Source organism: Boleophthalmus pectinirostris, unplaced genomic scaffold (genome assembly GCF_026225935.1).
Source record: "Boleophthalmus pectinirostris isolate CB_2022bp ecotype Guang Dong unplaced genomic scaffold, ASM2622593v1 HiC_scaffold_22, whole genome shotgun sequence".
NCBI lineage: Eukaryota > Metazoa > Chordata > Actinopteri > Gobiiformes > Gobiidae > Boleophthalmus > Boleophthalmus pectinirostris.
The window spans coordinates 30,532,242-30,556,698 of record NW_026571190.1 but is presented as its reverse complement, the minus strand read 5'-3'; the positions used below and the strand labels follow the sequence as shown (position 1 = coordinate 30,556,698).

The 24,457-nt window shown below is 40.9% G+C and overlaps 1 protein-coding gene across 1 annotated transcript; it reads left to right on the top strand.

The window, feature by feature from the left end:
- Window positions 1-338: 338 nt before the first annotated feature.
- si:dkey-117m1.4 (uncharacterized) lies at window positions 339-23,882 on the top strand. The gene is made up of 9 exons (XM_020930540.2): window positions 339-481; window positions 11,155-11,231; window positions 12,180-12,237; window positions 13,336-13,591; window positions 15,271-15,345; window positions 17,015-17,901; window positions 18,954-19,783; window positions 21,192-21,416; window positions 22,853-23,882. The coding sequence occupies exons 1-9, from the start codon at window positions 399-401 to the stop codon at window positions 23,140-23,142; spliced, it is 2,781 nt and encodes a 926-aa protein (XP_020786199.2). The 5' UTR covers window positions 339-398; the 3' UTR covers window positions 23,143-23,882.
- The last annotated feature ends 575 nt before the right edge of the window (window positions 23,883-24,457 follow it).

The following is a 24,457-nucleotide window of genomic DNA, read 5'->3' as shown; positions in this document are numbered from 1 at the left end:
CCAACTATTACACTCAATTAGGCTACTTCGCACGAGACAGTTTATTTTTTCCCACTGCTATGGGTGAGCGCGTCCATTTCCGTGATAATGGGTGATTTGAAGAAAGCGGGCTTCATTGTGTGTTAAATGTAAAAAGAGCTTCTGCGCTGCTTTTACACTCGACACATCCTAAAGTTCAGAGGGCTGTGGTTCACGGGTTAGACCTGACGGAAAAGCGTCTGGGCTCACTGCAGGTTGTGCCCTCAGTTGCGCTCCCCCCTCTCTGTTGCGCAGTGGTGCGGTCTGGGATGGCCGAGGTTTGAGCCAGATGAGCGGCTAAAGGAGGAGTGTAGAGGAGCAGTGCAGCGGGAGGAGTGTGTGCGCTGCGCGGAGCAGAACGGTGCGGTAGATCGGTGAAGATGGCGGAGACTGTGCGTCCTCTCGGTGAGCGCCGGGCGCAGAGTGAAGCAGACGGTGGGAAAACTGCTCTGTCGTTACAAGGGTAAGAGTTTCTTTTAAAGTTTTGCATCAGTATGTCTCGAGGACGAACACTGTCAGTGACGCCAAGTCTTGGTGGGTGTGTGCCCTTTCCACGTTAGTCCGTTAAAGTTGTAAACATTGGCCTGAGATAACTTTTAGCAAACACTGACAGAAACAATAGATGGCCCTGTTCAAACAGAGTCTCTTTACTCTTTACCGAGTTCACACTTTGGCTGATCCCGTATCTCCGGGCTGATCCAGTATCTATGGGCTGATCCTTCTCACAGCAGCGGAGTATACGCGCGTGCCACAGCCTCCTGTCCGCGTGCGCACCCTGACACACTGACGTTGATGAATGTGTTATATCCATACAGTCTGTGATTATAACCTACACTTTGAATGGGTAAAGCAGGGAAAATGAAACAAGTGCGTCAACACATGTTTATGTTATGTTTATTTTCCGTTCATGTGATGCTGAAGGTTCGGAAGGACCTGTTCTGACAAAAACACAGTTAAAGCCCGGACACATTTACCAGGATACACTGTGTGAGTCTCGCTTATGCAGTGTGTGCAGTTGTGAGAGAACATGGGAGGGGGGCGTGGGAGAGAAAGGAACAGTGTGTGTGTGTGTGTGTGTGTGTGTGTGTGTGTGTGTGTGTGTGTGTGTGTGTGTGTGTGTGTGTGTGTGTGTGTGTGTGTGTGTGTGTGTGTGTGTGTGTGTGTGTGTGTGAGAGAGAGAGAGAGAGAGAGAGGGGAGGGGTGGTGTGTGTGTATGTGTGTGTGTGTAGGTGTGTGTGTGTGTTTGTGTGTGTGTGAGAAGAGGAGGCGGTGTGTGTGTGTGTGTGAGCGAGGGGAGGGGGCGGTGTGTGTGCGTGACAGAGACAGACACACTGTGCAAGTGTGTGTAGAAGAGGAGAAGGCGGGGTTCGTGTGCTCGTGCATGAGCGCGCGCGTGTGTGTGTGCGCTTTTACAGGAGTGAAGAGAGTAGTGTGTGTCTGTGTGTGTGTGAGGGTGTGTGTGACTGTGTGTGTGTGTGTGTGTGACTGTGTGTGTGTGTGTGTGTGAATGTTTGTGTGTGTGTGTGTATGAGCGTGTGTGTAGTTTTATAGCAGTGGAGGGAGTAGTGTGTGTGTGTGTCACTGAATAGGTGTGTGTGAGTGTGTGTGAGCGTGTGTGTGGGTGTGTGGTGTGGGTGTGTGAATATGTGTGAGTGTGTGTGTGGTGTGGGTGTGTGTGTGATGGGAGGGGGAAGTGTGTGTCTGTGTGTGTACTTTTACAGCAATGGAGGGAGTAATGTTGCGTGTGTGTGTGTGTGTGTGCGTCTGTGTGTGTGTGTGCATCCGTGTGTGTGTGAGTGATGGGAGGGGGAGCTGTGTGTGTGACAAAGAGAAGTGTGTAGTAGTGCACAGCACGTTGAAAAGATGGGTAGTCACGGAGCAAGAGGAACTGTTCTGAAGCACATTGGGTTTATATGTTTCTCAAATAATCTGTCTCCAGCTTTAAATGTTGAACAGGTCAAGAGAAGACCCCCGAAGTGTTGCTTTTGGTAAGATGGTATTTCACTTTGAACCTCTAGATGGAGGTGTGAGCTACTGCGGTGACTCTTAGGTGAAATCCACGGGGCCTTTATTATTACTATGTGCTGTTGTTTTACATGGCAGGTGATCCCCAGAGAACCGACAACACACACACACATACACATACACACACAAGTCCTGTCAAGCGAAATGATCTGAAACTATAACTAAACATATATATTCACATCCTGTCTGTCTTCATTGGCTCGTGTGTGAAGTCTGTGCGCAAAGAGAGAGAAGATGGAGAGGCTGTGAAGGACATGTGTGTGTGTGTGCGTGTGTGTGTAGTTACAGGGAAGTGTGTTAGCGCTTAGTGAAGGGTGGGGAGGGGAGGGCTGTGTGTGTAGCAGTGAGTGGGGAGGGAGCTGCGCAGTGTTTGTGTGCGTGTGTTTGTGTGTGTGGGGGTGTTTTCGCGTGTGTGTGTGTTGGTGTGTGTATGCCTCAAAGGACAGAGATGGGAGTTGTGTATTTGTGTAGCTCTATGGGACACAGGTCACTTGCAGGACTGGATTCGAGGATAGCAAAGTCTGTTTTTTCAAGTCATAAAAGTTCATACGCATCTATAAATCAGTATTTTAAAAAGCTTGAATTGTGAGCAAACGTAAGATGCTTAAATTACACCAGGTGGACAAATATAGGTGACCCTTCCCTCCCCACGACTCTTCTGATAACAGCAAAAAAGATTAAAGTCCTTACTGAATTTCGCTGTTTTTATGAGTATTTCAGGCCTAAAAGTGCACATGAAAGTACAAAGTGAGTGCCCCGATACTGAGCGACCAATGCAAAGTGAATGAGTGAACCTGTGTTTGAAAGCAGACATGTTTGTGTGCGTGTGTGTGAGAGAAAGAGAGAGCTGAGCAGAGCAAAGAGCTGTTGCGTGCAGGAGGACGTGTGTGTTGTGAGAGAGGGGAGGGGATGTGACAGCAGCAGTGTGTTTGTGTGTGTATGTGTGTGTGTGTCGGTGTGTATTTCTATCAACGGAGGGACTCAAATCCGCATACACACTCACATCATGGGGACCTGAAGCCTTTATGGGGACTAAAATAAGGTCGCCATGACGTGAATCCTTTATTATTAGAGCTACAAGTTGGTTTAAAGTTCAGATATGGGTTACAAATGTTTACAAAGGTTAGGGGTAGGGTTTAGTTTAAGGTTAGGCAAGAAGCGACCGTGGCAAAATGAATCTACGTCGATGTTTCCCCAAAAAGCATGGATTGCTATCACGTGCATGTGTGGGCGGATATTTACACAACATGGGGACGAAAATCTGTACACACACTCAATTCATGGGGACCTAGATTTGTAATAAAGAGAATCAGAGTAAACGCATCAGTTAAAAGTTCATATATGCGTTAAAATAGGTTAGTTGTGTAGTAACTAGGGTTAAGATAAAGATCGGTTTGCAGGAAATGAATGTGAGTCAATGCAATGTCCCCGTAAAGCATGGAATAACAACTTGTGTGTGTATGTGTGCGTCTGTGTGTGTATATGTCTATGCACAAGTGTGTGGGTGTGTGCGTACGTACGTACGTGTGTTTTTGTTTGTGTGCCTGTCTGTGTGTGTGTGTGTGCGTGTGTTTGTGTGGGTCTGTGCACAAGTGTGTGTCAGCTCAGAGGCAGGAGCAGCAGACAGAGAAGGAGGGGGAGTGTGTGTGTGTGTGTGTGTGTGCGTGTGTGTGTGTGTGTGTGTGTGTGTGTGTGCGTGTGTGTGTGTGTGTGTGTGTGTGAGAGAGAGAGAGAGTGGCTTGGAAACAGAAAAAGAAGGCTTGGTAGCTGGTGCATATGCTGTGTGTGTAGTGCAAGTTTGTGTGTTTGCATTTGTGTGTTGACTGCAGTCTAAAGGGGAGGGGTGTGTGTGTGTGTGTGTGTGTGTGTAGCTTCTAGAAGGCCAGTGTGTGTTTATGCATCTACTTTGTTTACAAAAGAGGAAAGGACATTTTAGTGCGTGCTAAAAAGTACTGTATGTTGGTGAATGGGTGGTAGGTACATGTAAGTGTAGGGAAGGCGGGTGAAGTGTGTATCTGTGTATCTGAGTTATTCTGTGATTTTTTTTTTTTTTTACATTTGGGGACTAAAATCACACTCAATTCATGGGGCTTTGTCTACCTTATATATAAATAAGGTCCCCATGACACACATCCCTTAATATTACATCAGCAACATGGTGTAAAGGTCCTGTAGTATTCACATTTTACACTTTGAGTCACTTAAGAATGTTGTTACCTTATCAAAAACATACCTGAAGTTCATTTACGTATGTTTGAGTAATCCTTTATTATTAGTCTGTCTACATCCACCTCGTGATGTCATAAAGTGATAGAGATTAGCAATTCCAAGGCTGAAATCATCCAAATGTTTCTAGTGAAGGTGTTAGGGATGTAACAATAACCGAAATATCGTGATATCATATCGTAGTTCTCACAATAATATCGCGGACCATCACATTACAAATCTCTTTGCTTAAATTAAGAGTTATGGTACAGCATTAACTCAAAGACAGAGAGAACTATATAGACCATGATCCTTTGCTTCATTTCAGTGTAGACTATAAGAAGAAATTCTTGACTTCTTGAATTCTTTACTTTAAGTCTTAGTTCTTTGGATTAAGTCTTGTCAAGACATTTTAAGATGGAAAAGTAGCATATTAACAGTTTTGTTAGCCTCCACAAAATATCACAAAAAATATCGTACTGTGAAATGCATATCGTGAAAATATCATACAGAGAGATTTGGATATTGTTACATCCCTAATCGTGAGCCTTCCCACCATATCGTGAGCATTCCCACAATATGGGATATGGGAAATATTGTACCGTGAGGTTCATACCGTGATGATATCGTATCATGAGACTTGGATATCGTTACACCCCTAGAAGGTGTCTGTATCTTAAAAACACAGTGGAGCACTTCCTGTATTATCACGTGACATGTGATTTTTTTTTCTGTTTGAGAGACAGACTCAATCTAAATATGCAGTGTTTGTGAGTTAAACATGTGTGAATGAAACAAAACAGAAGTCTGGGTATTGTGATGATGAAACAACATTATAACATAGATCAGAAAACAAAGCAATATGGGCCTTTTAAAGTTCAAATATGGGTTAAAAATATCTAAGTTAGATTTAGGTTAGGCAAGTCTATGATTAAGGTTAGGATCAGTCTCAAGGAAATGCAAAATGTCCCCAAAAAGCATGGAAGTGCAAGTGCAATTGTGAGTGCTGAGTTAGTTCATCTTCCTTATCCATACAGTATGAATGCAGAAAGCAGGACAACAAGTGTAGAGCGAAAAACAGATAACAATAGATAAGACAATTGTTCATTCATTAATTCAGTAATAATACTGTAATGAGCAGCATGCATTTTGAATACCTGCTATACTGACTGAAAAAATTGACAAGACAACATTATCCTAAAAAAAACAACAAAAAATTATTCTTCTCTTCCACCTCCATTGTACTTGTTGCTTAGTAATTACTTTCCAATCATCTGAGCTTAATGTGAATTTCATGTGATTCTTGTGAGCTTTTAGCCATGTTATAATACTGTTACCTGCTCAAAAACATACTTGCGGTAGAGTTATGTTTCATTCACACAGGTTTGAGTACTCCTGGTTTCATAGTCAGTCTACATAAACAAAGCTCAAAATGCTCTGTTACACCATAGACTGTATAAAAAAGTGAGTGTGACGTCACCCACAGCGTTCAGCTCCATGCAAATTAAGCTCCTGATGGTAACGGTTACAGGAGTGAATTTGGAGCTAGGCTGAACATTTGGAGCCAATCATGATTGAGGTCGTTAAATGTGCCCGCCCTTCTCACCAGAAAGCGGGAAGGGGGTTTACTGAGCAACGAAACGCACTAGCTGTCAATCAAACCTGTTGCCAACACTAGCGGGAGCGACCTCAGGGAATGAAGGCATCTGATTGGTCCCTTATTTATGTTCATATCTTGATTTAGGGACAAAATTGTGAAATGAAAAAATCAGGATCAGGTAGAGCTGATTAGTACGAACTTTTTAAGACCAAAATGAGGAGGCTCAGTGCAGCAATTACTGAGGGGCAACAAGATCCCAATGTAAGTCTAGGAACACTAGAGAGTTAACTATGTCCATTCATATATATGGTCTATGGTTACACCTTGTGATGAGCAATAGTTTTCAAGTTAACAGAAACTTTTTGCCTTCAGTTCAGTAGAGATTGGCAATTCCAGAACTGAAATGATCCAACTTATTCTAGTAAAGTTGTGTAGAGTTTGCCGGTACAATACATACCTTGATAGATACCTTGATATGAAGGCCACGATACGATACATATCTCGATACACTGAGTTTGCGATACAATATATTTCAAATCGATTTGATACGGTTCAATTAAAAAATAATGGCTAAATCATGTCTGTGATACTAAAAGTCTTTGTTGAACAACAAAACTGTAGCACTACAAAGTAACTAAGTAAAATATACCAAAAAATACTCTTGCCAATATATCGATACAGCAGCCCATGATATTGATACTGTATCATCACATTAACGATACGATCTATTGATATTTTGATATTTTTGCACACCCCTAGTGGAACACATCCTTTATTACCACATGACATCACAAGGTGGAACAGAGTGTTTTTAGTTTGAGAGAAGAACTCAGTCTAAACGTGTGAATGAAACAAAACAAAACTCCAGGTGAGTTTGTGATCAGGAAACAGTATTATAGTGCTGGAGGTTATGTGGAGAAAGGGACGCTGATCACGCACATGTGTTTTGGAATTGCCTGAAAATTCGGGTATATTGGGACCAATTGAACTTAACCTTAACGACTATTCTGGGATATGGAATTCCGAACACATGTCTGGTGATGTATCTGGGAAATATATCTGATGCAGTAAGGAACGAGGACATGTATTTGGCAAAAATTATTTTAGCTGCATCTAAAAAGGCAATTACAAAGAATTGGTTACAACCAGATCCACCTGCACAACAAGACTGGATCAGGATCGTGGAGAATATTTCATTGATGGAAAGAATAACATATAATCTGAAACTTAAAGGGTACAAATACAATGAGCAATGGGAAAAATGGAATGTTTTCACCAATGACATAAAAAAAACAATATAGTGCATACAAATGTCAATACCAAATACATGTTTAAATAAGAACCTGTAACTCCAGATTGTTGTTACATTGTTTGTTTATTGTTTTTTTGTTTTTGATTTTATACTGTTTTTTTGTGTTTTGAAATGTTACGTAAAACGAATAAAAACAAAGTTATATAAAAAAAAAGGAAACAGTATTATAATATAGATCAGAAAATAGCATAATATTGGCCCTTTTAAAATGTTAATATCTCTACCACTGAACCTTCCTCTGTCTCTCTGAAGACCTGACATTTTGCAAACATACTTTCTTCACAGACCCATTGTAGTTTTCCCTGTCCAATATCACATCAGTAATCTGCATCTAAATGTAATCTAAACATGTATGGGGAGTGACAATGTTGCGTGACAAAAGACGTCTGGTGTGTAACGTGCACATACACTTGTTTTCCTGTATGTTTTCAATGGATTTCCACAATGACCTGGAGCTTGCACTGTGAGAATGTTTTGTTTTGTGGAGATGCAGAAAAAGTGTGTTTTCTAGATGGAACGTGAGACTGTGGCTTTGGTTATTTGAGAAACGTGTGTGTGAGGACTGCAAGTGTTAGCGGGGAGAGAGAGAGAGCGTGTGTGCGTGTGTGTGTGTGTGAGTGTGTGTGATCTGAGAGGGGGGGGGATGGAGAGGAGGAGGAGAAGAGTGTGTGTGTGTGTGTGTTTGAACTGAGAGAGGAGAGGTGGAGGAGTGGGAGAGGAGAAGGAGAGGAGTGTGTGTGTTTGTGTGTGTGTGTGAAAGCTAGGAGAGGGGGAGGAGAGGGGAGAGAGGGCAAGGAGGAGGATTGTGTGTGTGTGTGTGTGTGAGCTAGGAGAGGGGGAGGAAAGGGAGAGGAGGAAGAGTGTGTTTGTGTGTGTGTGTATGTGTGTATGTGTATGTGTGTGTAGCGCATGAGTGTGTGAGCTGAGAGAGTGAGGGGGAGGAGAGGGAGAGGAGGAGGTGTGTGTGTGTGTATGTGAGAGAGAGAGAGCGAGAGGGGGAGGAGAGGGAGAGGAGGAGAAGTGTGTGTGAGCGCGCGTGTGTGTGTGTGTGTTTGTGTGTGAGCTGAGAGAGAGAGGGGGAGGAGAGGGAGAGGAGCACAGAGTGTATTTGTGTGTGTAGCGCTTGAGAGTGTGTGAGGTGAGAGAGGGAGAGGAGGCGGAGGGGAGGGAGTGTGTGGTGTGTGTGTGTGTGTGTGTGTGTGTGTGCGCGTGTGTGTGTTACGTGTCTGTGTGCCTCCTGTCAGGGCGGGGTGTGTGTGCCGAGAGGCTGTTTGCGTGCCGGGTTGTGTGTGTGCATGTGGGCCACAGAGGGGGAGGGTGTCAGTCTGTGTGTAACATGTGGACCGTGCACAGACTGTGGTGTGGGTTTGTGTGTGTTTGTGTTTGTGTGGATTTGTGTTTGTGCATGCGTGGGTTTGTGTGTGTGTGGGTGTTTGTGTGTGTGTGTGTAACATGTGGACCGTGCAGAGACTGCGGTGTGGGTTTGTGTGTGTTTGTGTTTGTGTGGGTTCGTGTGTGTGTGTTTGTGTGTGTGTGTGTTTGTGCACTCTATGGCTGCATTAGAAGGTACAGCAAGAGGAGAAAAGAGAATGAGCGCAGGGACACAGACAGAGATGTAGGCAGGGCTGAAGATGAGGGTGACTGGTTAGTGTCAAAGTTCCAATCTGCACAAAAACACTGTGACCTCAAAATACTTCAACAAAATGAACCTGCAAATGGTAATTTTTCAGTGACCTGGAGTCAGGCAGTTTGCGAACACTAAACACTGTACTACTTCTGTCACGATCAGGATTTTGAAGCACGATATATTGCTTAAGAAAATATAGATGATAAAACATAATACTGAAACTAATTTATGCCACTGACACGATAGCCCTAAAGCAGAATTCTCCCCAAACACTATTCCAAATCTATAGTATGGTTAAAAACACAAACTGCAAGAAATAAATAGCAGAATGGAACACTTTAATAGTTTGTTTGTATCTGTAATGAGTCATAGAAGTTCATAATTCAACCTTCTACTGCTCCGATCTACTCATACAACAGAAAAAATAACAAAAAGACCTCCACTAGTACAAAGAAAATGTACCCATGATAAATATTAACCTCCAAAATGATCATTCCATTCAACATGTATTGAACAATAGGGCTGGGTGTCATTAGAAGTTGCCGATACGATACATATCTTGATACATAGGTCATGGTACATATCTCAATACAGTGCACTTTAGATTCAATACGATATATTTCAGATTGATTTGATATGGTTCAATAAAAAATAAAGGCTAAATCTTGGCTGTGATACTGTGAAAGTCTTAAACCACTTCTTGTGCAAAGTTAATATTAAACATACCCATTTAAATCATCAAAAACAGTGAATATGTCCAATGTGTTGCATAAACGAGTTTCCTTTCACTAAACAAGCAACAAAACTGTAGCGCTATAACAAATAATTTAGTAAAATATACCAAAAAAATACTCTGATGATATATCAATACAGCAACCCACGATATTCATGCTGTATCATCACATTAGATGATACTATATATCGATATTTTGATGTTTTAGCACACCCCTATTGAACGATAAGTAGATGTAGTATTTATTGTAACAGGCCCACACTGTACTGGAACAGACTTCACGTTGTTGTAGAGAAAACATATGCTTCGATAACTCCCTTAAGAAGCGAGGTTTACTTACATACACTCAAAAATTCAAGTCCAGATGGGAGCAGAGTGGATCGATACAAAGACATGGGAGAGTGTGGGGTTTGGTATGTGAGACTTTGTGAGTTTCCCCATACCATGTTTTTTGTGTTTTAAAAATCCTATACAGGATAATGCAAAATGGACTCTTATGAGCATTTAGTCATGTTATAATGTTGTTACCTCCTCAAAACATACTTGGAGTTTTGTTTTGTTTAATTTACACATGTTTGAGTAATCCTTTATTATCTATTGTCGACATATCCAAAGCTCAAAATGCTCTATTCCACCTTGTGATATCATGAAGCTGTAGTTTTCAGGTTGACAGCTACATTTGACCTATAGTTCAGTAGAGATTAGCAACTCCATAGCTGAAATTATCCACATGATTCTTGTGAAGATGTTTGGAGTTTAAAAACAAATTGGAGCATTTCATGTATTACCATATGACATCACAAAGTGTTTTCTGTTTGAGAGAAGAAATCAGCCTAAACATGCAGGGTTTGTGTGTTTAAACGTGTGTGAATGAAACAAAACACAACTGCAGGTAAATTTTTGATGAGGACACAATGTTATAACAGTGTAATATGGGTCCTTTAATTCTCTAAATTCATGTCAAATTAAATACACATAAGTAATAACATTTATGGCAAAAGTAAGCAATACTGTACTCAAGAAATTACTGCTGTTGTAGGCCTGTTACGGTAACAAATTTTGAAGTGCAATATCTCGTAGAAGGAAATATAAACAATAAATGATAATGAAATATTGAAAACCAAACCATACAGCACAATTATTCCTGAAAAACTATTCTAAATGTACAATATTGTAAAAAAAAATATGAGCTGCAATGAATAAATAACAGACTGCAGTTAGTTTGTGTCTAGTATGAGTCATAGAAGTTCTTAATTCAACACGTATACTGCCCAAATTTCGTCAGAGTACAGAAAAACAACCAAAATGTTCCTACTAGTACAGAGAAAAAGTACCACGATAAATACTGACTCCCCAATATGATTGGTCCATCGGTCTTTGTCCCCCATGGGAGACAATTAAGGATTATCTTATCTTATCTATATTGAATGCAAAGTCGATATAATAATTTTCGTGACGCTTATGTGGTTGTCACTAGCATGGATACTGGTGTTTTAATGATATTCTGTTCCAGTTTTCACCGTGATTAAATGCAAGAATTAATGCTTTAGATGCATCCATTACTGGACAATAAACGTATTGATCACATGAGCTGAAAGAATGATGAGTGTTTTTTGTTGCATGTGTCTCCACAGTCGAGGATATGGGAGAAAACGGAAGGGGACCCCTGTCAAAGTGTTCGTGCCTGACTCCGGGGAAGGAGCAGGGCAAGGTCAGTGAGATTATGCTTTGTCTTATCATGTTTTAGTTACTTAGTTTAGTTAGTTAAAGTGTGACATATTGCTTAAAAGTGTAACATTTATAGTGGAAGCTCTGCCACCAACTTGAGTCCATGGAAGTTTAGATATTCTATTTAGTTTATTTAGTTATTGCTTATATCTAAAATGTTCTCCAGTATAGAGTAAGCATATCTAGAGACAAGCAGTTTACAGCAAAAAGCTATGTTACAATTTAGAGAGTTGCTCCTATTCACAGAAGGAATTACTATATTTTTGGGCAATAGAAACACTCGTAATGAATAAATGCTACGTGGAAATGTTTAATGTCATACCATGGAACATTTAATAAAAGTTGCATAGTGCACCTTTAAGTAAATGTAGACTATAAACAATAATACAGAAACCAAATCATGAAGCAGAATTATCCTCCAAAAATAATTCTAAATGTACAATACTGTTAAAAAATTAAATGAATGAAAGACTTTAGTGTTTAGTTTGTAACTATAATGAGTCATAGAAGTTCATAATTCAACTGTCTACAGCTCAGATGTTACTGTAATACCAAAAAATAACCAAACTTTTCTCACAAAAGAAAGAGAGAAAGATAGAAAGAAAAATATTGACCCTAAAAATTATCTAAACCATCTAAGATCTACTCAACGACAGTATAGCATTAATAGTAGTAGTAGTAGTAGCAGTAGTAGTAGTAGTAGTAGTAGTAGTAGTAGTAGTAGTAGTAGTAGTAGTAGTAGTAGTAGTAGTAGTAGTAGTAGTAGTAGTAGTAGTAGTAGCAGTAGTAGCAGCAGCAGCAGCAGCAGCAGTATTTATCGTGGCAAGCCTAGTTTTAGTGTACATGGAGATGCATACTACATTGTCCTGTGTGCACCTAAATGTACTTCTGGGTAAGAGCTCATAATCATTTTTTCTCCACTGTCCTTTAGGTAAAGGAGCTGCAGACAGAGTGGCAATAGTGGACAAAAAGAACCTCCCTCAAAAACTGTAAGTGGAACAACGTCACAAATTAAAAATTGGAAGTGAATCCCAGTTTTAATTGTAAACATATTTTATAACTGGAATTCTTGTCTTTGGGATAAGCCAATTTTCTAAACAAAACAAGTCCGGTAGTTATCGCCAGTGGTGGAACGTAACAAAGTAAAAGTAGTAAAGTACTATAATTTATTTAAGTGCATTTTAAAGAGGGTACTTTTTATGCTTACTTCACTACATTTGAGAGCAGGTATCTGTACTTTCTACTCCACGACACTTTTTAACTGGACTGAAAAGTAAGTACGGTGCATCTCAGTTCTCATATGATTTTAGGAGATATTTTTAGCATGTTTGTGGTAACATCCTGACTAAAGGTTTTGACTTCAAGTTCAAGCAAACAAAAATAAATACACAAAATCAATAAAAAAAAGTTTATCAGTATCACCAAATGTGATGGAAATTTACATTATGGAAAGATTTCTCTCAAACTGTCTTTGTGTAAATGAATGTGATTACATGATCAACATGTGTGAAGGCTCATCGTCTTCTCCTTCAGGAATTCCTTTGTTGTCTTATCTGTCCTCAACTGTATGTTAGTTTAGCACTAGCCTCTGAAACAAAAGTCACTCTGCTTTGATATGTATGTAACTTGTATTTCTGTATAAATACTCAGAGCTCAAATGCTCTGGGGGGAGATACTTGGGAAATGGGGCAAGATGTGGTAGGGACATACTGCTGGTTAAGAGAGGCTGTTGGGCTCTGGTCAGGGCAGGCCTAGGCTCTGTCCATATCTGCTGTAACAGGAATAAACCTTGGTCTATATTCCAAAAACCCATCGGGCTTCACAAATGGATTCATTATTTATAATTGAGAGGTATATAATTTTATTTATTTTTTCCACAACACACATTTAACAACAAATTAACAATACTTTATCAAAATCTATGTGAAATACTTTTACTTTCTACTATAAAAGCTCATTGGTGTAATACTTTTAATTAAGATAATTTTTTCATGTGATAGTTTTACTTGAGTAATTTTTGCCTCTGTATCTGTACTTGTAACTGCATCCACCACATGTAGTCACTTTAATCTGGCCTTTTCTTACAGTAATAAAGTCTCCCGTGGGTCCAAGTCCAGTTCTGGCTTCACACCGGCTCCACTCCCCACCACAGATGCAGGACCTGCTCAGACCCCTCCACACCCCTCTTCCCCCAGACACAGCCCTCCCCCTGCCCCCAACTGTCGGATCCGGGAGGTCCACTGCGCCAATCAGGTCCGTCTTGTAGTTATCGCCATTCGGGACATCGCCATGGGTGAGGAGATCACAGTGGACTACAGCCTCATCGAGTGGGGAGAAAACCTGGTCAGTCTTTGTGAAAATCAGGTTTATTACACTCATTACTCTGCTTTTGGAAAGATTTGATAATTTATAAGATCGACCATTGTTGGAAATCCAGAAAAACACACTTATCTTTTTGGGCTGATACATAGGGCAGATTTTGATCTGAAAATGCATTGTGTAACTTCTCTGGTATGAGATGCTTGTCTCCATGGTACGACTTTAAATATATCCATATAGCATTTATTCATTATGGGAGTTTCTGTTGCTCAAAAATACAATAATTTCTTCTGTAGGGACGACTCTCCACAAATCTGAATTGTAATGTAGCGTAGTGCTGTAATCTTCTCCCTCGTGATAGGTAAGTTTAATCTATACTGTGGAATATTCTAGACAAAGTAATAACATTTCTATAGTAACAAGCTGGTGGCAAACTCTCCACTAGAAATGTTAACACACTGCACCTTACAAACTCACACACAGCCCTTTTTTACCATAACCATATAATAGATCTGTGTAGTCATGTTTTGTTCAAAGTTCTTTGTCATTCAAACATGATAGAACCAAATTAGTTCCTGAAGGACTAGTGATTAAGAAATAGAAACAATGATGTGTTCAAATAGAATTTTATGCTTATTCTTTAAATGTCACATATTACGCTATTTTGTGATCTGTTAAAATCTTGTTTCTTCATCAAAAACTTACTTGGAGTTGGATGTGTGTGTTTAAAAGTGTAAAAAAAATGCTTAAAAATGCATAACACACCCAGATTGCCAATGTCCAAAAGCTTCTTTTTTTTTAATTATTATTATGTTTTGGCAAAAAGTCTTTTTCTTGTTTATAGTATAGGTATGTGTATGTTTAACACACAAACCCTGCATATTTAGGCTGAGTTCTTCTCTCAAATGGAAAACTATCTGTTTCACCTTGTGAGGTCATGTGGTACTTCAGGAAGTGCTTCACTGTGTTTTTAAACTCCATACATCGTCACTAGAATAATTTTTATTATTTAAGATCTGGAATTGGCAATCTCTACTGAACTAAAGCTAAAAGGTAAGATAAGGTGCTAACTTGAAAACTACCACTACATGACATCACAAGGTGGAATAGAGCATTATGAGCTATAGGGATGCAGACAGCCTAATAATCATGATTACTTAAACCTGTGTGAATGAAACACAACTCTGTATTTGTTTTTAACAACATTCTAACATGGCTCAAATCTCACAAGAGTCAGGTTTTTGTAATACAGGACGGTTAAGCATCAGATCAGTCAAAACAAAGATATCCGATACTCTAAAAAGAGCAAATATCAGCAAAGTCCATCTCTAGATCTAGATTTTATATACGGATTATATATAAAACTCACCTCTTATCACCTGTCACAGAGGGTTGCCATGGCGACGATATAGCTCAAGTTCATTTTGCACCTATGGGAGTTCAGCGACAGTGACCATGGTTATAGGATTACATTTATTATTTCTGTGGGTCACAAACGTATGATAAAAAAACATGACTCCTGTTCTCCATCTGAGCTGCTCGTATTAAAATGAATCAAACCTATTGCCACAATAAAATTATTATCAAGCCACAATAGAAAATACTGTGAACTGAAAATGAAATGTTTAAAGGGAGTAATTATTTTACTTCTACAGCCAAGCTCACTATAGAAATGTATGTTTTGTTCTTCCTTTATTGTACAGGGATTCAGAGGAGGTTTGTCCCCAGCACAACTTGAGTACACTGCGGAGACAGAGAACAACAACAAAATCAAAAAGGTAATTTAAATAAAAATGCTTAAAGAGGGGGTATTATGCAGTTGTTTTTTTTGGCTTTCTACCTTTCTACCTTTTTATAATGATGTTGTTCTACATCTAACCCTCATTTTTAATGAGGGTCAGATGTCATCCATGGATGTTTCACTAATTTTGAGGTCTCACTCAGGTCCTTTTCAAACCCTCCTTATGGTTAGCGGTAAGATTCTGTGCAATGCTAACAATTCTCCATAAATATATAAAAGTATGATACAAAACTGTACACAATAACTTCACAGTAGTTTAATTAGCCGAACGCACGCTGATTGTGTTGTGATAATGCTCTGAAACAGAAGTGATTAAGCACGGCAAGCAAAGGGAGGGGAACAAAACTTCTAAAACAAGCACAATACATTGTTTATATCAAGTATAGTATTTTCAGAACAATAAAAGGTAACATGGTGATCTAAATATGTTATGTCTTAGCAGTTAATTAGCCTGATTCATCAGACGGTTACACTTTGTTGAAACCGTTTGACTGTGCAGCAGTAGGGTTCGTTCGCTCGACGGTAGGCGGGTACTTTTTTTATTTAACCAATCACTGCTATTTGGTCGTGAGTCTTGTCACATATGTAATGCACCGGTCAGTGGTGTCCAAGTAATTGCCGGCACAAGAGCAAACAAAGCAGGGAGTGAAAATCCTCGATCTCGGGAATCATTGCCAACATAGAATGTATTGCTTCGTCTACATTAATCTTGACCACTTTGTTTACTGTTGTGCTGTACCAAAAAAGGGACTCAGGCAGGTGCTTGAGTTTGATGTCATGGCTTCAGAGCTCTTCGCTGATTGGCTGGTGCGCGGTCTACAACTTCCAGGGTTCTTGCAAACCATCTAGTGTATTCTGATTCCTAACCTAGTAGCTGAAGAGAAACGACATTGAACGGAGGCACTAGGTGGCGCCAGCCTGGCTAGCAGTTAATACCCCATAAAAGTAAAATACCCCCTCTTTATAGGTGCACTGTGTAACTTTGATGGGGAAGGTCCACCACCTGCTTGTCTCTGTGGTGATGTTATTGGTCTGAAATATTCCACAGTATATAATTAAATATATCCATATTGCATTCATTCAACTCAGTTAAAGTTTGTTTATTGCTCAGAAATACTTTGAGAAACATTTTGAGCCTGGTCACCTCCCCATAGATCCGGCCTGTGTCTTAGCTTGGTGGCATCACCTGCTTGTTTTTATGGAAAGGGGCAAGTCCATACCATATTGTGGCACATTCCAGGCAAAGCAATAACATCTCCATAGAGACAAGTAGTGAGTGAGTGAAAAAGTTACACAGTGCGCCTTTAAATCCAGTACATTTCAATACTTACTTGAAATTACACTTTAAAATGATCCAGTTACAAGGCTGTACTGTTTTTTTAAACGAGAAAAATGCTGCACACCGTCTTACTTGCAAAATGTGAGATTTACATTATAAGATTTACGAAACGTTGCACTGTTTGTCCTAATAAATCTCACATTTGCAAGTAAGATGGTGTGCGGGATTTTTCTCTATGTTCTTGGGGTGCTCCCTCTCCTCCAACACACCCGTTTCAAGTAATTGATGTGCGAAGTTCTCATTCTTTTTTAAAACTAGCAGTTACTGAATCTTATTTCTTGAGCTGTAAATGACCCTCTCTTTACAGGAGGATGAACCTCTCCCTCTGACTGTACCACACCAGGACCAGCAGCAGGTCTACGTCACCCCCTCCTGGTCCCTGTCCCCGTCGGCCTCACCCTCTGAGCGAGAGGAAGACAACCCCAGCCCACAAGGATCCACACCCCCCCTCCGTAAAAAGCCTCGGACAACCTCAAAGAAAAAGACCCCCCATCGGACATCACCGGGGCGCGCTCAGCAAATCACACCCAGCTTTGACCATCATGACCAGTCCATTCCTTCATCTGATCCACCTCCACTGCAGCTGCCTTCATCTCCCTCCTCCTCTTCTTCAGCTAAACCAGTGTTCAAACCCGCCGCAGACTGCATCACCCAAACCTGTGAGTTCTGCGGGCGCCATTTTCGCTCCTTGGGTCGCCACTTGGACAAGCATCATGCACACCAGCCTGACGTGTGCTCCGCCCTGGTGGAGAGATACACGCAGATGCCCCGCTTACAAGCCCAAAGCCCCCACCCCAATTCACCCCACTCTCATTTACCCCTCCAAGCGAACTCACCAGAGGATTCTCAAGTCCAGGATCTGTCTCTGAGTCCACCCAGTCTCACAGCAGTCCATCATTCACCTCCACTGTCCCCTTCTCCATCGCAGAGCAGAGTGGTTCTTTCTGTTTACACACACAGCCCGCCGCCTGCAGCTGTGGACCCGATTAGAAAGGGGGGGAAGAAGAGGTCAAAGGCGGTCCAGGTAGAATCAGCTCTGAAGGCGGTCAAAGATGAGAATGTGCGTGCTCAGAGTCCATTGGGTGAAGTGATGGAGCCGTTAAGATTAAAGCAGGACGATGTTTCTGACGTCGATGAGGAGAATAATGTGAGAGAAGGGGAATTCGACGGTGGCACCGAAGATAAGATGTTAAGGTACTTTAAAATACATTTAGTTATTTTCTGATCTATGTTATAATGATGTTTCCTAATCAAAAACATACCTGGAGTTGTGTTTTGTTTCATTCCCACATGTTTAACACACAAACCCTGCATATTTAGGCTGTGTTATTCTCTCAGACTGAAAACATTCAATACAATCAACACTCAATGCTACAGTAAGAAATACTTCACAAGAATAATTTGGATGATTATAGTCCTAGAATAGCCTTTTTTGTGCATTTTGACCTTCAGATGTAGATAGACTAATAATAAAGAATTGCTCAAACAAACAAAGGACAATTCCAGATATATTTTTGCTAAGGACACTACATTAGAACATGGCTGAAACCACACAAGAATCCATTTTGTGGATTCTTTATGGTCATGGAAATCCTGGAAAAGTCATGGAAATTGAAAATGTCATTTTCCAGGCCTGGAAAAGTCATGGAATTTTGTAAATTCAATGAAGATTGGGAAAAGTCATGGAATTTTATTATCTCTTTCACACAGCTACAGCGCTGTGTTAAGTTATCATTAGGCTATTATGATTATTTCCGAACGTATGCACCTTTTGTTTAAAAGAGACGACAATAAATATCAAAACTCAGGTGGGTCGCAAGAGATTTTTTTGGGTCTCCATGTCACGATCTTCATGTTGGTCTGCAATGTACAGGGCTATATTTAATGTCCAAAGAGGCGACTGAGGGATCCCTTTTATTGCTGGTTCAATTACTATTTTTCAATGTTTAAAACTTGAGTAAAACTAATTGTTCAGAGAGACATGATCACTCAGTCAACAATAAAATATCCTCCTGGGTCCCCAGAAAAAGAAAAAAAAAATTGGGAAACACTGCCATAAGGTGAGTGGAAAGGGTTAACATTTCATATTAAGCCCTAAAAGTATGCTCAATTCTACACATGTAGGGTGCTGTAGAGCCATGGGAAATATACTTTAGGTCATGAAAAATCCATGGAAAGTTTTGAAATTTTGTCAGTGAAAAAAGTGGGAACCCTGTTTAATTTTACACTTTGACTTCTGTTTGCAGCTCTTCCGGACATCCCCGCATGCTTTTCCTCCTCTCCTCCTTGTCGTCTCTGGTCCTTTACCTGCGCCGCCTTCAGCACTCGGCCTTCCTGTCTCTGTCACGGCAGCTTCAGTCCCCTGAAGCCTGGAGACTGCTGTGCCACTCCAGCTTGTCCCTGCTCATACTATACAACCGACGACGCGAATGTGAGGTTTCCAAACTCTTAATCTCGGAGTACCACGCTCGTGTCACCCCTCAGTGTCCCGTCCCAGTCCCACCTGGCGCTCCTCCTGCTCTCACCCCCCTGGAGGCTACTTTGTCCCCCTTTGAGCGCCTGGTGCTGACCCATCTGCCCAGAGTAGGGGTGCAAGGAAAGCGCGGAAGAATCCAGCCTCTTATTCTGCCCCCTCATAGTGAGCACTGTCTGGAGCTGCTCTTACAGACTAGACAAGGGGTAGGCGTGGACCCAGCTAACCCGTATATGTTTGCCCGGCCGTACCACTCGCCGGCCACCCCCCTCCGAGGCACAGATCTGCTCCGTAGCTTGGCCCGCTCCTGTGGCATCCATAACCCGCGGGTACTGACCCAGACTCGGGTGCGGAGGCAGGTAGGCATCCTCACCCAGCTCCTACTCCTGGGAGAGGGGGAGGAGCCAGGGCAGGAGGGGGGCGGAGCTGTGGAGAGGTTGGAGCATTTCCTGGAGAGAGAGTACCACGTGATGCAGAGCTGCGCCGACATTGGTCAAGACGCGGTGCTGATGGGCAGAGTGGGGCGTGTGGTGCTTTGTGGAGAAAGAGACGGAGTTCTGTTCAGAGGGATGAGTCTGAACCACATCTGTCTGGAGCTAGATGGTGAGTTGGCAGTGACTTTAAAGGTTCAGTGTGCAACGTTTTTGGTGGAGGGTCTGCTACCTGCTTGTCTCCATGGAGATGTTATTGTTTTGCCTGTAATGTTCCATTCCAATTATCCATACAGCATTTATTCATAACAGGTGTTTCTGGTGCTCAAAAATACAACAATTTTCTCCATGAATAGGGACGACTCTCCATAGATCTGAATTGTAATGTAACCTCTTTGTCTCTCTCATGATAGACAGGTTTAATCAATACTGTGGAACATTGTAAACAGAGCAATAACATTTCCTAGGAGACAAGCAGGTGGCGAACCCTCCGCTAGAAATGTTATGCAATGCACCTTTAAGCCTACCATGATAATTACTACTCTAAACTTAACTTTTGTTCAAACTATTGTGGTACAAACGTTTTTCGGACTGTAAGGCACACCAAATTATGAGGCGCATTAAGCAAAACAAATGGACAACACTTGAGATTGACACTTGAGTTCATCAAGCAGTGCACCTTCGTACTGTAGCTTACCAAAGTTGTACTAAAACATTTTGACAGATTTTTGAGCGCTATGTACCACATACAATCAGTTCGAGGTCAGTAAACACAACCAGAATTAATACATAAGAAAATTAAAGGTTTTTAAGTGCACCTTATAGTCCGAAAAATACGGTTATAATTTTCTCTGATACAATATGTGGAGTGTACATGTACACCATATTTAAAGGGCCCATATTCCACTATTTTCTGAGCTCTGTTTTACTGTTTCCTCATATCAAACAGACCTGGAGTTGTGTTTTGTTTCATTCACACGTTTAACATACAAACCCTGCATATTTAGGTTCTTCTGTCAAACAGAAAGCACTCTGTTCCATCTTGTGACGTCAAGTGATAATCCAGGAAGTGTTCCACTGTGTTTTTAAACTCCTTGCACTTTCACTAGAATCATTTGGATAATTTCAGATCTGGAATTACTGAACAAAAAGCTAAAGGTAGCTTTTGACAGGAAAACTATTGCTTCATGACATCACAAGGTGGAACAGAGCATTTTGGAGATGTAGACAGACTAATAATAAAGGATTTCTCAAATTTGTATGAATGAAACAAAACACAACTCCAGATATGTTTCTACTGAGGTCACAGCATTATACTTATAGTCTCAGTATTTATTCACTGTACATTTTATTTAGACTATATCTATGGCTACTTATTCCACATCTTCTTTTCATTCTGTACAATATTGCAGAGTAGCTAAAATGGTCTTCAGTATTATCGGTTATTGCAATATTTACTGTAGCAATATATCGCACTTTTAACATTTTATTTTAACAGGTTTATGTGACCTTAGAGTTTTGCTCTGTTCATTATGTTGTTAAAAGAAAACTAAATAAACAAATGTGTCTACATTTTGCAGTAATGTCCGAGAACTCTGCCGACTCGTATTCAGATGGAGAGTCAGACGGAGAGACAGTGAAGGAGAAAAGTGAGACTTCAGGTGCAGGTCCATTACAGACCCAGGCCTCTGCTCTGCATAATGTGAAGAAGTTCAAGAAGCACGGACACACCAAAAAACAAAAGAACGCACTTTCACCATCTGCTTCGCTTTACCCTCTTTCACCTACCAGTCGCAAGGGTACAGGTACTAATCCCCAGTTTTTCTTTTTCTTTACTGTTCCTTAAAGGACCCATATTACCAGTGGTGTAGTGGGGATTTTTTAAGTCGGGGTATTCGTGACGTTAAAGATGTGATGAATCCTAAACCAGGTCTAAACCACGACTAAACCAGAACTGAACCAGAACTGAATCAGGACTAAACCAGAACTAAACCAGGTCTAAACTAGGACTACACCAGGACTAAACCCGAACTGAACCAGGACTAAACCAGGTCTAAACCAGGACTAAACCAGGACTACACCAGGACTAAACCAGAAATGCACCAGGTCTAAACTAGGTCTAAACCAGGTCTAAACCAGGACTAAACAAAGACTAAACCTAAACTTGACTGGACTTTAGAGCGAGAGGGAGAACCCCGAGCCTGCAGAGCAGGGTGTGTGCAAATCACGATCTGGTGACGGCTGCGCTTAGCCCCATGGGACGCGGAGCTCTGTGCCGGTCCTTTCGTCTGCGGTCACCTGATGGTCTACGCGGGCGCACCTCCAGGCCCGTCCAGACACTCAGTCCTGGTTCAGTTCCGGTTTAGTCCTGGTTCAGTCCTGGTTTAGTCCTCTTGGTTCAGTCCTGGTTCAGTCCTGGTCCCCTTGTGTCTCAGGTCACTATAGGACAGTACTGCAGATATCATGAGCCTATGCAGTTTGTTTTCACCATTGCCAATAGCTCCAGTTTGACATTTAAGTTGTAGGTTGTAGTTATATTTGTTATTTTTTTATATCTCACACTGGGAGAAGTGGGTGGACTGCGTACTTCCATGTACCACACCCACTACACCCCTGCATATTACACTATTTTCTGTTCTGTTATAATGTTGTTTCCTCACCAAAAACATACCTGGAGTTGTATTTTGTTTCATCGGCACATGTTTAACACACAAATCCTGCATATTTAGGCTAAGTTCTTCTCTCAAACACTCAGGTCCACCTTGTGATGTCAATGTAGAAAGTGCTCCATTGTGTTTTTAAACTCCACACACCTTCACTAGAATCATTTTCATCATTTCAGCACTGAAATTTCAAATCAAATCAAACTTTATTTATAGAATGCCTTTCATATAAAAATGCAACATAAAGCCTTCCTATCTCTACTGGACAAAGGGTAAAAGGTATACCTGTTAACATGAAAATTACTGCTTCATGACATCACAAGTTCGCTCAAAATTCGCTCATATAACCGCTAACCTTGTGAGCTTCATTTGACTGAAGCCGAACTCTATGTTTGATGTCACACTCCCTTAGTTCACTTCTTTATACAATCTATTGTTTCGTAATGGAGCCCGTAGTGACTGTAGTTATAGAAGCTCATAAAGTTCAATAAAGCTCAATAAAGTTTCTCATTTGTATAGCGTGTGTAGTTGTAGTAGTCTTCACTGTTGGTTTTTGTTTTGTTTTTTTGCTGTCACAGGAAAGCGCGGGGTCCTAAAGCGTCCCTGGTCTGAGGCGGAGAGAGCAGCGGTGGAAGAGTATCTGAATCAAAGTATCAGTGAGCTACGAGTTCCTGCCAAAGCCGACTGTGAGCGCTGCCTACAGAACAGTCCACTGCTGGTCAACAACCACCGAGATTGGAGAGCCGTGAAGTTCTACTGCCACAACCGCATCCAGCTGTTAAAGAAGATCCAGAGACGAGCGAGCCAGCCCCTGTCCCTGTCTGTGTGCCGAAGAGAGGCCACACTGGCAGAAGATACTTTGCAGTAACGTCATGCTTGGGGTGTCCTATGTGGGAGTTACCATGGTGACAAAATGCACACATTAGCAAAAACGGTCAAAAAGTTTTAAGATAGTCTGAAAACTGGATTTAAACTGCACATTTTCAGGAGACTATGATCAATATGAGCGTTCATGGTCCTGTTTAGGTTTCGAGACTAACTAAGAAAAAAACCCTGATATTTAATGTTAGTTAACTTGGGACTGTAATGTTATCTGAGAGACTTGCACAAATCAGCTCATCTGTTGTAGTTCCAGCTAAGTCCACTCTTTTTGGTCAGATGGTGTTAAAACAAACCTCAGACTACAGTCTATCTTGAGTAACTGCGCTTCAAACAGAGCAGTGCCTACAGTTAGCATCACACCGGGAAAAGACAAAAGCATGTTTTGTACTCAAAATGCTCAGTATAAAATGTTTTGGTCTATTGTCTTATGTGGGTGAAGTCACATCTAATCTTTTTCATAATAAAAAGAGTATTTGCTCATTATTTGGAGTGAAGGTGCTTGTGTATGTTTGTCATGTTTAATGAAAGTATAACTGTGTTTTATTTAAACTCACGTACACTAGTGTCTGTTACACATGTGCAGCCTACATTACTGTTCTGATAGACAATAGACTGTATTTGTTTCCATTTCTATACAGATGTAAATAGTGCTTCAGAGAAAAGACTGAGATGACTTTGTTGTTATGTATTCTTTTTGTAAATATTATTATAAAAAACTTAAGCATATTTGTGTGATATGTTTTATTTTAACATTAACATTATTATATTGCCTGAATTCACATTATTACACACTAGAGTTAATATTAAGTTATACTGTTTCCACAATACTTTATATATACCACAAAAAAGGTGACATGATTTCTCTTTCTGTGCTGTGGCAGTCATTATGTAAAAGCATAGCTTGCAAAACGGAAATACAGAATTTAATTCACTTCATAAAAATGTAACATTGACTGTTAAGTTCCCGTTTGTACAGAAGGTGGCAGTAGAGTCACATGAAATTCATCTTAGACCGGCAACCGCCAATCAGAGCGTGTATAATGATCTCAGATGATGGAAATGGTACAGTAAAGGTTGCAACGATCAGGGCATAAACAACTGCGCTCTCTGAGAGAGAGATGACATGATGAGATGATTTGAGTTGGGTCATTTGTGGCTGAACTTTTGCGCTGTAGAGGTCTGTGCTGGATGTGAAGGCAAAGCAGCATTAAGTAGTGCCTGAGGCTCTAAACACTTTTAATTACGTTATAGGCGGGTGGCCTATTGTTCGAATCAGAAGTTAATTTACTTTAATAGAATGA